Genomic DNA, 13,147 nt, shown 5'->3' on the forward strand with positions numbered 1-13,147 from the left:
CTGCAAGGCAGGAGGGAGGTTTGGGGTGAATTGGGGGGGGGTTTGGTAAGCCAGGATGTTATTTTATTGAGAGTGCCCCCACCAACTTCCCCAAAGTGTGCTTTGGGAGGGCCTGGAGAAAGCTGGGTTGTTTCAAGCAGGGTAAATGGAGCTGGGGAGAAAGCACAGAGGGGTAAAGAAAACAGCCGAAGGGAGATTGCTGCCAAACCTGGCAAAGTTTGCCCAGCCACGCGTGAAAGATGTCAGCTATGGTGCAGGGCCTCGGCTGGGTAAGCTGATGGAGTTCTTGGAACTCAGCAGAGCTTAATCGGTTTTACAGCAACCAAGAATCACATCTGAGAAGTTCTTGAATGCCGACAATGTGAAGAAGCAGGTGAAAAAAGTAATAAGGCTTGAGAATGATCTGGTTCATGGGGGGACAAAGAAAATTACAGTGCCCAGATAAGAGTGGGGAAGAGAGGGAAAAAAGTGAAGCGAGATTGTGCAGGGATTTCACGTGTTTCAGGAGTTTTGCAAATGTGTCAAGGAAAACAAGTTCATTGAGAAAAGGCTGGGGGATAGAAAGGAGCTTTGGGGACAAAGGAAGCTAAATTAATTTTCTTCTTCAGTGTTCACAGAGAGATACTGGGAAGGCAAAAAAAAAAATCTTCAGGTGGTTGGAAGATCAGTAAAAGAAACCAGTTTTGGTAAAAGAAGTAGTGGAAAGCTTAGAAATCTTAAAGCTGGCAGAAGCACAGGCTGGAGTGAAGGACAGGCCAATCTGCTGCCCGGAGAAAGAAAAGGCTATAGAGATGGCTTTAATATAAGGAGAAGGCTTGCAAAACTTTTGAGAGATATATTATTATTATATTTTTAAGCATTTTTGCTCAGTTACTAGAGAAGCTAGACAAAATCGTTTTGTGATAAGCACCATATATGCCTTTAGATTTTTATTTGAATTTTAGTAGCATTCAGGGGTCTCAGGCATGATGTTGAATCTGTTAAACTAGGAACTGCTTAGCTGCAAAAATCAAACTTCACTTCTTCAGTCAAGGAGATTCTAAAACTAATGGTTCTGTTTTGGGGCTGATGTTTCTGTTCACCATGAGCAAAATAATGGTATTGTTTACTTAATTCCCATTCATTAATGTATTCTTGCTATCTGGTTTGTTTGTTAACATCAAAGCAGTCTAATGCTCTGAAAAGAAAGCTCCAGTCACCGCATGGAAACCCACCTTCGAAACGTAAGCCACCGATAAATGCCTTCAAGAAATGTGCTACAGAAACCAACGTCAGGGAAAAGGGAAGCTTGTCACAGAAATCTCTTCCTAAGAAGCAGTTGACTGACAACCAAAATGAAAGCCAGAAAAGCAAACCTTTCGTTAAGACATCAAGCTTGTTTAGAAACAACCCTGATATCCCAAAAATTCACAGGTATTTTACACAAAGGAGAGGGGGGAAAAAAAAAATCAATGCCTTGAAATTCAGTGTCTTGAATTCTAGCCCTTGCTTGGGCATAGTAGTTGCCAGGTTTTTGGTTTCCTTGCTGTTTACATAGATTACTAATGTATAATTTGTAACCATACCATGTGCTTTGTTTTGTTCTGTTTCCCCAAACTCAGAAAAGCAGTGCAGCAGGTACAAGAAAGTATTTTCACTACAGATTCTTTTAGCCAGTTGGACCTCCATCCACATCTGGTGAGTGGCAGGAAGGCTCTGTGCCTTAACATGCTGTTTAAGGGGTGGTGTTTCTTAGAGGAATGAGAGGTGCACCTTTATTCATGGTACCTTGAACAGGCTCACCAGTACTTTGTATCAGTCTCTTAGCTCAGTGTGCTGGCCAGTATCCTAACCCAACCTGAAACACAGAGGCTCAGCACCTTTCACTGTGTGCATCTGTAATACCAAAACCACAAAATGCTATTTAGGGGTGCAGTATTTTAATAAATCTGGTATTTCACAATGTGCCAGCAATGCTATGATTCTGATAAGCTCTTAGAAGTATTTTGAGGACATCGAAACTTTTCCATCTGGCTGCCCTGGACAAGTAATGTAGAGAATAAATATCAGTCTTCTGTTTTTTGCTCTATCTTGTACTCTAAAAGTAACAAGAGAGACAGCTTGACAATGAAACCTGTTTATTCCTGTTAATTCTCTCCCTAGATATCCACAATAACCACTGTCCTGAAGATATGTAGTATGACCAAGTAAGTAAATCAGTATAAAAACTTTGCACTTCATTAACCTTTAAAGCCAATCATCTATGATTGTTTATTATACTTAATTGGATTGTGAAGACCACAGTACTTGTTAGGCTATCCCACTTCCCATCAGGTTTATTTCTTTCAAAATCTGGGACAAAAAAATAACTCATAAGTTACATAGCGAGTCATTGTCATAGCTGGAGACGGAACTTTGGAATCCTAGCTTCTAATTTGGTACTGGAATCATAAAATCACCTTTTTTTGATCTATCATATCTGATGTGTATCTGCAGACTTCCCTTAAAATTCATCTCTACTGATGTAGCTATACAGCAGAGGTGAACATGTGGAAATTGGGGTAAACTGTTCTGAAACAGTCAACGTATGTTTAAACCTTAAGTTTCCGTGCTGTGTTGCATCTGTATTTTTCTGTATATTTCCTGACTTGTTTGTTTGTTACACAGTGTTCAGAAAGAAACAATCCCTGTGCTCCTGCAAGGCAAAGATGCTCTAGTGAGATCTCAGACTGGTTCAGGTCAGTATCTAGTTGCCAGTTTCCCTTCCTACAGCATTTTAAACTGGATTCCAAATTAAAGAACCAAAACATCATGTTCCCAGTTCAGCTCACAAGAGTGACAGGCTCAGAACCCTGGCGTGGGACTGCCATGGCACAGACAGATGCTGTGCAAACTTCTGTGACAAGCCGGTGCTGGGACTGAATGTTGATGTGCAGCTGCCAGCCATTGCACGTGGGCCTGTTCCAAGGCTCGTGCTGGGGATGCAGGGCCAGGAGGCCAGTGGAGCTAAGCAGCACACGCTCTCATCATACAAACTTACATGCTTGCTCTACAGTAAACTGTCTTGATGTTACATTTTCTTGGGTGGACAGAGCTATTTCTTTAGATGGATCTTAGTTGGGATACCACCACCTCTTCTTTTTAGTGTAAACCCTCAGAGAATAGTCTGTCAATCTTCCTTTTTGGAAACTTCTTACTTAATTAAAACATTTCCAGGCTCTGGTTTCAGTTTAAGAATAGTGAGGTGAGTGGTACTTTAATTTGCAGGAGTACTGCAATTTCCATTTCTTTCTTTTTTTTTTTTTTGATGGAAACTCTTCCAATTTTCTCTCTTTAATGAAGGTAAAACTCTTGCCTATGGGATTCCACTTGTACAGTCTTTACAAGGAATGAAGACCAAAATAAAGGTAGGTGCAACTAAATATATTTGCTCTTGATAGTAAGATTAATAAAAAAATAAATTTCAGCTGTTATCTTGTAGTCATCGGTGTCTGTCCTTAAAAAGGTCAAGCAATCTCTTGCTGTATTTGTGAACGTGACTTACATGATCCTCCTGTGCTGTTGAGATGATTTAAGAACCATGCAAATATTCTTATATGTAAAATGTTATACATTCCCCTTTACATCAGAAAAGAGATGGTGGTGTGGTGTTGATACTTGAAAGACTGTTGATTTTTTTATTTTTTTTTAAAGGGGTGGAGAGTGCTCCAAACTGTGATGTACAGGCTTATAGTAAAACCCTTTAGAATTCACTTTGTCAGCTAATAGATCTTAGAAGTGGAAGTGTCCTGTGTATTAGCTCTACGTTCTCTTAGCAGTCCTCTTTTCTTCTCTGTTTGCAGCGGAGTGATGGGCCGTATGCACTTATATTAGTCCCAACAAGAGAGGTAGGTGGCCCTTTTTCTTTCTGTTTCTGTCAGAAACTGATTGTGTGAACACTGATTTTTAGTAGATGTGGATCCACCAGGGACTGAAGACTGTCCTAGGAAGCATCTTTTTGCCCTGACATCGTGTTTGCTCTCTGAATGCATGTTGGCGTTTTTGTTTACTGCCATACCAAAATAAGTCAGAAGACTTCTCTTAAGGTTTCCTCATGCAGCGAGACCTAATTTGGGAGGACTGGAGAAACTCTCTAGTTCAGTACATGGGGGGAAGAAGCTTGCCTAGTTCATACTGCAGGAGTAAGGAAAACGAATGAAATCAGCTTTGCAAGCACGGAGGTTTATACAAACACTTTGCTTATAAAGCCCTTTTTTTCAAATCCAGAAGTGAATGCTGAAGATGAGGCTACCAAGAGTTGGTTTCTCCACAGAACTCCTCTATTTGATTTATGTTATTTGCAATTGCAAAAGCAATTTCAGAGGAGGGTATCAACCTTTTTCATGCATGTCAAATGATAATAACTTCAATGTAGAGAACTGATTGCAGGTATCTAGTTTGGGGCACAGTATTCCATGCAACCTGCAGTGCAACAATATCTCAGCTCAGTTCCATGAAAGGAGAAAGCTCTGAAGCTATTTAAATTTTTTACAGCAGCAAACTCAGTGCCTTGCTAGGATGCTGTGTGAATACTAAGCATGTAGGAAACTGTTCATAAGCTTGTTTAAAGAGCTGCCAATGAGTGCGCTTATCAAGATATCTTGTAATTACAGGTGGTATTACTTTTCTTTCTGTTGAAGGTAATAGGCTTTCTTGAGAGCTTGGCAAATAGTACGTAATGTGTAGTCAGAGCAATTAAAATAGTTTTATTCCCGTAACTAAGCCCTGGTCACATACCCGTGTTCCATGAATGAGTCAGGGTGGCACCATTGCCTCTCAGTCTTCCTCATTGCCACAGCAGCAATGTCTGTTGGACAGCACATGAAACCCAACAGCTAAATGTTTCCTACTGACCAGGCATTTACCTTTGCAAGCTTTGTATATCCCACCTCTGGTTTGCTGACTGGGAAATGGAGAGGTAGAAAGGTCCAGTGGCATGATCACTCCGTGGGTCAGGTGAGGGGATAATGTGGCATGCACCGACTGCCAGAAGATAGTGTTTTAACTGCTGGGCTGCATTTCCTTTTCATAGTGTTTTGTTTGTTTGGTTGCGTTGTGTTTTTTTGTTTTTGTTTTTTTCTTCCAGAAACTGTGCAGTTTTCCTTTTTGCTCTTCTAGTGGAGCAAAATCTTTTGTGGTTTCAGCGTATTTTTTTCCCTGGGGCATTCAAAGAGGCTTGCAGAAGTCTGTATTGTCCTGACAGCTGGCTTGTGGAGTTGAACCAATAGAGGGGTTTTTGAACAGGTCCAAATATAATAAAAGAAGGATTATTTAAGGGACTAAAATAATAGGCAGCTTGTAAAAGAACAGTTAGGGACATATTTAGGATTCTGACAATATGTGGAACAGACATCCAGACATCTTACAGATTTTTGAGGCAAAGAGGGGATTGCTGTCCGTTAGTAGGCTTTCTCAGAACTCACTTTCTTGTGTTGAATTCCACAGCTTGCAATCCAGAGTTTTGATACAATTCAGAAGCTACTCAAGGTAAGAATTCAGTGAATTCAGTTCAATTTTCTTTCTTTTTTTTTTTTTTTTTTTTTCCTTTGAGCCTCTTCCTGTAAGATGCTAAGCAATTTCAGTTCCTGTGAGTTCAACTGGGTGCTTAAGGAAATCCAGCATCTGTCAAGATCTATGGTCCTGCAAGATAAATCTGTCTGTCTTTAAACACATTTAAGTGTGATTTTCTCTGTGGCATGTTTTAAACTATTAAATGATCAATAAGCTGATTAATTCTGGCACCTTAGTTACATAAGTTTTCAAAAACAAGTCTAGTGATCTTCATGCTTTGTTTTTAGAAATAGCTGCCATCATTTCAGTCTGAGTTATGAATGAAAACTCACAATGGCAAGTACCATTTTACTGAAACTGTTACTAGACAGATGAATTTCAGATGGGGATTAGAATTTAGGTGAGCCACTTAGCCGTTTGAATGGCTGGAGAAATTAAAAGGCTTTTGAAGATCACTACATGATAATATATTACTTTTATCTGAGGCAGGGTATCTTAGCATGGAGCTAGAAGGTGTCTAAACGGTTTGTCTGATCCATCTTCCCACAACATCTTCTGTTGTTCTTTGAAATAATAAGGCATCTTCCAAATATTTGTAGTGCTGGAATTATCATGTCAAATTTTAATGTGTCGTGGTGAGGTTTAAAGTACTTGAGTCTTCTCGACTCTTGACCTGGAACTCCAGTCTGTTAATATTGAGCAATAGTAGTCTGTCAAGACCTCGAGCAATTGAAGGTGGTCATCAAAGAATGAATCTGGATTGCTCCACACCCTTTAATTTTTCTCTTTGTTACCCGTAAATGTGTGGCAACCATCAATTGTTACAGTTACCCAAAAGAGACTATTTGGATCACAATCTGACTGGAGAGTGTAACTTGCTTGTGTAATTACAGAGGGAGAAAAAGGCTAGTTGAGCTCTTCTTGATGCAATTACTCTAATACGAACTGCTGAGATTATATTGGATGGATCTTGCTAAGACATCTTTCTTATTTCAAACCTGTCCAAGGAGCACTTTTTGTTAGAAACTGTTTTGTTGGAGTATTTTTGGCAAGCGGTGACCCATGCAAACTTAAGCCTATTTACCAGTCACGCATTTGTGCAATCCTTACAAGCTGTGCTCTGCGTCTGTCCTGCATTTCTTGTCAAGTGAGGCGATGACAGTCCTGTGCTTTGATTATCTCCCCTGTAAATATCGGGCAATATTGGACTCGGTGAAGAGTCAGGCCTCATTAAAGTAAATGGCAAAAACTCCTGCCAGTATCAATGAGACTGATATTTAATGTGCACATGGTGGCTGTGTGCCTGTAGATCTGTGTGTGTACAAATAAACTTTATAGGTCTGGTGTGGGTTTGTTTTTTTTTTTAATCTTTCTTGGCCACAGGAGGATATTGCTTAAAGGCAAGATGAAGGAATAGCGTTGTAGCTTGTCTTTGAACATTTAGGTTACATGGGGAGAAGGGAAAGAAATATTATTATGTGAGTGAAAGCGGTGCAAAAGTGATTGCATTTCTATTTTCTAGACAACGTGGGAAGCAAGTTACATGCCTAGAACCAGAGGTGCCATTGATATTTATCTGTGGGTGAGAAAGGGCATATAGGCTGTATCTGTTAGATCAAATCAGGCACGCGCTGCAGTCAGCTCTGGTCTTTTCTCTTTTTGCCCAGAAAAATCATTTGTTGGATTAGGCTCTGTCTATTTATTAAGAAGAATCTATGTTGGTCTTGCTTTTCCTTTCTGTAGCCGTTTACCTGGATTGTGCCTGGAGTGCTAATGGGGGGAGAAAAGAGAAAATCAGAAAAAGCCAGGTATGAAACCAACTTCTTAAATTGTATTTTGGGTTCTTCTGCTCTACAGCCTTTTTCTCTGCTACTCTTCTTTAGAGTACTTTTCTTGGTGGGAGAAAGGATTGTGAGTTTGGATCAAGCTGTGATCCCCCTGGATCTTACACAGATACAGTGACTGGGTCAGCAGGAAGTATTCACTTTCCTCAGTTGGATCTATTTCTAAAATGTTGATGAGCCTTCTGAGATGATGATTTCTCGTGTCGGTATTTTTTCTTTTCTGACAAACACCTGTATTTGCTTATCTCCAAGTGCTGTCTACAGTATTTGTTATGGGGGAAATTGCTTTTTGGAGAAGAGATTTCCTGGTGTTAAAAATCTTTCTTTTCCCTTTTCAAAAATTGTATTGTAAGCCAGTAAACCAAAATGGAATTTTCATTTGTCTGTGTGTAAGCATACACAAAAAGAAGTTTAGTCTATGCAGTAAAAAGTACTCAGAATAGAAAACTGAGCTTGCATGTTGTTTTTTTTTTTTTAATATTATTAATATTTCTTTCCACATTGTCTGTATCGCTGAGTATGCCACTGTGAATATCAGTGATGATTAAGGGTAAAATTTGGCTGTGCAAGAAATTACAGTTTTAATCAATGAGAAAGTACTATTCCTGCTAATTTTACTATGTCTGTGATTTTTTTTCCCTGTGTAGGTTCCAGCTCTTCATTCTGGTTTCCTATTCCACAGTCACTTGTAATATGTGTGTTTTCTTTTCTTTTTTTTTTTTTTTAATCAGATTACGTAAAGGGATAAATATCCTTATTTCAACTCCTGGTCGACTGGTTGATCACATCAAGTCCACAGAATGTATTCATTTCCGTCGCACTCAGTGGCTGATCATTGATGAAGCAGACAGGTAAACTTCCAGGTGTTCAGATATGGAAAAGAATAAAGATACTGTCTGCATCTACATTAGATAACGCATTAAAAAAAAGTTCTTCAGCCATTTATACTTAGTGGCCTCAGCTAAGCCGCAGATAGATGTCTGAGATTAGGAAGAAATATCCCCTTTGGACAGATTATTCTACAATTCAATTGCAGAGATTTGCTGAGTATTCTGACATGTCTCAGCCTGTCAAAAGTTGAAGGTAGAACATAAAGCTAGATGGGCCAAAGATCTGATCAGCTCTAGCACTTCTGCTGTTCTTAATTGGCTTATGTTGCCTTAAGACTTTCTTCTCATTCCTTAGAGCATCTTTCATCATCTCGGTTGTTTTTGTAGGATCCTGGACCTGGGCTTTGAAAAAGATGTGACTGTGATACTTAATGCTTTAAATGCTGAGAAAGAGACACGTCAGAATGTCCTGCTCTCAGCCACACTCACAGAAGGTAGGTTATAGACGTGTTGTGTTTCTTTTAGCTGAAAAATTCACAGGGAACTGTGAAATAGCTTGTTGAGATTTATTATATTATGTCCCAATCTGAAGCCCTTTGCAGAAGTGGAATAATGCCTATTGATTTTTGTTGGGCTTATGACACTTCTTCATTAATGGAATTTCTGTCAGGGTATATACTTACATAGTCCTTACATATGTCACACACAGCAAAGTCACCATGAACCTGGGAAGCACTGTTTTTGTTTGGTGTTTGTTTTTTATTTTTTGTTTTTTTTCCCTTACAGATGCAGAATTAAGGCAGAACAGGGCAGCTGCTGTGTGATTTGCTCGGTATTATACAAGAAGTCAATTGCTGAGGCAGGAGTTGAGCCAGGCCTAGTGACTCTTAGACTCTTTATAGAGCGGAGATCTGTTGTGTTTTTCCACACACATCATTAAAAAATGGAACTGCCAAATGCTGTCTATCTGGATGAGACATTTCTATCATGTAAAATAACAACTGGCTGAAGCAGGGCTTGTGACGCTTTTGGTGGAGTCTGCAGCAACTAAGCCTGGCTGAGCCCTGAAAAGTCTGTAGATGTGGAAAAGTTCTCTCAGTGTTTGAAGCATGGCTCATGAATTCCTTGTTTTTCACAGGAATTGCATTAGCTGTTCTGTATGTGAATATATTGCCACCCCCTCCAGCAGCACCCCAGATTGGGCCTCATGTGTTTTTCATTTTCTGTGGTTTAGGTGTGACACGGCTGGCTGATATCAGTTTGAATGATCCCATCAGAATTTCCATAGCAGATGAAAACCAGAAGAGTCTCAAAGCAGCGTTACAAGCAGATAGTAGTCCATCAAGCTGTATGGACCAGGAAAACTTTGCTGTTCCAGAGCAGCTCAAGCAGTATGTCATGATGGTCCCTGGCAAATTGAGGCTTGTCACGTTAGCAGCTTTTATCCTTGAGAAATGCAAGGTGAGACTCTGCTTGCATTTATATTACTAAGTAGCCCTTTGCACTTTTTCACTCCTACATCTCTTACTCTGTCAAGGATAGCCTGGATTAGATCTAAAGCTTTGAAGTGCATCTAGTGTAGAGGGAGCCACAGGAGAGCTGAGGTGTTCTTGCATCTTTCATGCTGACAGTGAGATAACTGCAGCATGTTCTTGTACTACTTCTGTGGGCTTAGCATTTGGTGTCAAACCTCTTAATATACCCCATTCCTGGATAATTTTATCTACAGAAACAGAAGTCACAGAAGTATCATGAGATCAGGGAATTGGGAGAGCTGTGTGGGAAATGGACACATGCAATTTTTTTTTTTGGTTTCCTTGCAGTTTGAAAAGCGACATAAGATGATCATCTTTTTCTCCAGCTGTGAACAAGTGGAATTCCACTACAATCTCCTTCTAAATGTCCTTTCAGGAGGGCTAGAGTCTGAACAACCTAAACATTCATCTGTCTCCTCTGTGCACTTAGAGTTTCTGCGACTGCACGGCAACATGGAACAGGAAGTAAGCACCATCAAAATGTCAGGATACCCAGTGTTGTTCCTTACTCCCTATGATTTATTTTGTGGTTATTTTGGGGCGGAGGGCAGAAGAGAGGACAGAGTCATTTCACCTCTGGGGGCCTCTTTCTTCCATCTCTTAATGAGAATAAGAATATTGTCCTACTTCTGGAAAGTACTTTGGTAGCTATATCTGAAAAACACAGCTGAAGAGGCAAGAGGTGTTATTTCAGCAGGCTGAGGCAGCCGTTCAGTATTCCCAGTGGGCACGCTTAAACCATTTATGTATCCGTGGTTCTCTCTCATGCAGTCAAGAAAGGCTTTTAATGCCAGAGGCAAACCTCATCCCAGCCCCAAAATGTTACTACCCGAGAAGTTGACCCTATTGGCTTTAAAGAATGGTGTCTTGACAGCCTGTTCTTTTCCCTGAGATGGAATAATAGCAATATAACGGTGATTACCCCAAAAAATAAGTCTAGGTTTTAGCAGAGTGGGATAGGATGGAGAGCTTGGAGTCTGCTGCCGGGAGAACAGTGTTGAGTAAGCTGTCACTGCAGCGTTTCTCTCAGTAGCTGAGGGAGCTCCCTTGAAAATTCAGCCCCAGAACCTGCCCTTGGTCTGTGATGGAGAGAGCTGCTGCTTTACTCTTGAGCTGCACAGCAGACATGGTAAATGAATAGATCTCTTCTGAGGAAGCAAGAGGTGAAGAGCCATTGTTTTTCTCACTCATTCCCATCCTGTGGAGACCAGAAACATGTGCTTTGCTGTCCCTGCATTCTGGCCTTTCCTCAACCTGCCTGCCTGAGTGAGCGAGCAGGCCTGGTCTGGCCCAACTCTACCCTGACCAGCTGTTAAGGCAACAGAACACCACTAAGTAGCTGGCACCAGGGGAAGGGTTTTGCCTTTTTAGTACCCAGTGTGTAATTAGTGCTTGATGTCTTCAAATTAAGAGCATTAATGGAGCTAAATTGTGGATCCCATATGGTACTGCTGAGCACGGCTGCTGTCATTGTCAACAAGATACAGCGTGCTCTCTTCTTTAATTTTTGTCAGCAGAGGGTTCAGTGTGTCGGCAAGGCCCAAGTTTCCCTTCTTTCCTAGAACAATTTGTCTAGCTGGGAGTCAAGTACATCAAGCTTCTGTGTCATCAATGTAGTGGCCTGTTCACCTAACCTCTAGCTAGAACTCTGAGGAGGAAGGCTTGGAACATGGAGACAAGGTCATTTTGGCAGGAGGAGGAAAAAGGGCCAGGAATGAGACCGGGATCATGTGTCAGAGGCCACAGATAGTCTGAGCTCTGAAAAGGACAAGAACAAACGGAGTAAAATCAAGGAAGTGTGAGTGTCTGTAGGTGGTTGGGTGTTACTGGCGAATGCTCAGACCAAATGCTACTGAGGCCTTTGGTTGCTGGTGCTCAGAGGTGGTGTAGTGTGACAACAAATGTATCGCCATTTGGGACCACCTGAATGAGGCATAGTTGTTTAATTGTTACATTAGATACTTCACTTTAGGATTGATTGTAATGTGTGTACACACTTAATTTTTCTGCTCTAGGAAAGAACAGAGGTCTTCCAGGAGTTCCTAAAATCCAAGACCGGCATCTTGCTTTGCACTGTAAGTAACTTAGAGTCCCTCTGCAGCTCCATGATAATGGGCCCGCCTGGTATCTAATGGTAGAACAGAGAACTTGGCACTGAGCTGTAATTCCAGCTCACTGTCTGACCTTGAGGAAAGTCGTTTCCTTTTTCTGTGTTTCACGTTAAATAGGGTCTGGTGCCCTCTTTGCAAACTATTGTGTGATCTCTTGCTGTAAGATACCACAAGCAGAAAAAGTGAGTATCATACACAAAAGCCTCTACGTGTTTTGCATGGCCTTATGTTTCTGCAAAAATCTGTTCATTTGAAGCTGGAACCTTGCCCTCTATGCGCAGTCAATAGAAAACAATCCTAATTTGTAGCATGCTCCGTAACTGCCAGGTAAATTGGATGCAATGTAATATTTCCCATCTTAATGACTACCCCAAGGTTAAAAACAAAAACCTGCGGGATTGGAAGGGAAGCCCAACCAGAGAACGGTGTCATTAGAAATGCACACGCTCTGCTGCTCTCCATGCTTTGCCCTTCAAGCTTCCTTCAAGGGTGCTGACGGAGAAATTCTTGTCCTCTACTGAAGTTTGCTGGCACCCTTGTGTTGTGGTGGCACCTTCCACTTCTCGTTTCTGACCTGTCGGTGCCACAGCTAGCCTGCTGCAGTGGTGCAGAAGGCTGCACGATTTGCTCTCTAATAGTGGCAGCTGTTGATCTGAAAATGTGTGAATCTTGGCGATTTCTACCCACCGCAAACTTGTAAATTACAGCGATCGGGAGTAATTAGAGCTGAGAAAACCTCTCTAGCTCTGAAATGACTCCTGTTCTTGCAGCACATTGTTCTTAAAGGAAACTAGTTGCAATTTTTTGCAGAAACCGGGGGCTGAATTTTATCTCAATTTCATGCCCACAGTATGAACTAGGACTGCCATGTAAATAGGAGTGTTTGAGGTAGCATTGCCAATTTACATATTGTATCACCTGTAAAAATGCACTTCTTACCTTCTTGTCGTGGTCCTGGTTGTGTGTACGGTCTTTACAATGATTTGGTCAAGGTCAAAATGTATCTTTGCAATGCGTAAGTGTAACTATAATTCGGTTTTTCTGTATTTGGAGATAATACTTCAGTGTCTCAGTCAAGGAGAATAGCAAAGCTTAATCATTCACTGGTGCAGATGAAGTATTTTGAAGATAAAAAATGTCTGATAAATGCTGAATACTAAACAGCTAAGCTTTGTTATCCTTCATTCACGTTCTGTCTATAACTGAGAAATTTCAGGGACATCTCTTGTTACTGAAATTTCACTCAGTATCTTTCTAAACTCATTAAATTACTCAGTTTTAGACAAAGTTAAACAGAA

General features: G+C 40.8%; 1 protein-coding gene across 1 annotated transcript in view; it reads left to right on the plus strand.

Moving 5' to 3' along the window:
* DDX31 (DEAD-box helicase 31) overlaps nucleotides 1–13,147 on the plus strand; it is a 47,319-nt gene that overhangs the window by 586 nt on the left and 33,586 nt on the right. The window contains exons 2-14 of the mRNA XM_082775437.1: nucleotides 1,166–1,413; nucleotides 1,602–1,677; nucleotides 2,143–2,186; nucleotides 2,647–2,717; nucleotides 3,322–3,386; nucleotides 3,822–3,866; nucleotides 5,464–5,505; nucleotides 7,273–7,337; nucleotides 8,105–8,224; nucleotides 8,591–8,697; nucleotides 9,438–9,664; nucleotides 10,027–10,203; nucleotides 11,754–11,813. Coding sequence (XP_082631563.1) covers nucleotides 1,166–1,413; nucleotides 1,602–1,677; nucleotides 2,143–2,186; nucleotides 2,647–2,717; nucleotides 3,322–3,386; nucleotides 3,822–3,866; nucleotides 5,464–5,505; nucleotides 7,273–7,337; nucleotides 8,105–8,224; nucleotides 8,591–8,697; nucleotides 9,438–9,664; nucleotides 10,027–10,203; nucleotides 11,754–11,813 — 1,347 coding nt within the window. The remainder of the gene's footprint in view (nucleotides 1–1,165; nucleotides 1,414–1,601; nucleotides 1,678–2,142; nucleotides 2,187–2,646; nucleotides 2,718–3,321; nucleotides 3,387–3,821; nucleotides 3,867–5,463; nucleotides 5,506–7,272; nucleotides 7,338–8,104; nucleotides 8,225–8,590; nucleotides 8,698–9,437; nucleotides 9,665–10,026; nucleotides 10,204–11,753; nucleotides 11,814–13,147) is intronic.

The sequence above is a fragment of the Aythya marila genome (assembly GCF_965140915.1).
Source record: "Aythya marila genome assembly, chromosome: 19".
NCBI lineage: Eukaryota > Metazoa > Chordata > Aves > Anseriformes > Anatidae > Aythya > Aythya marila.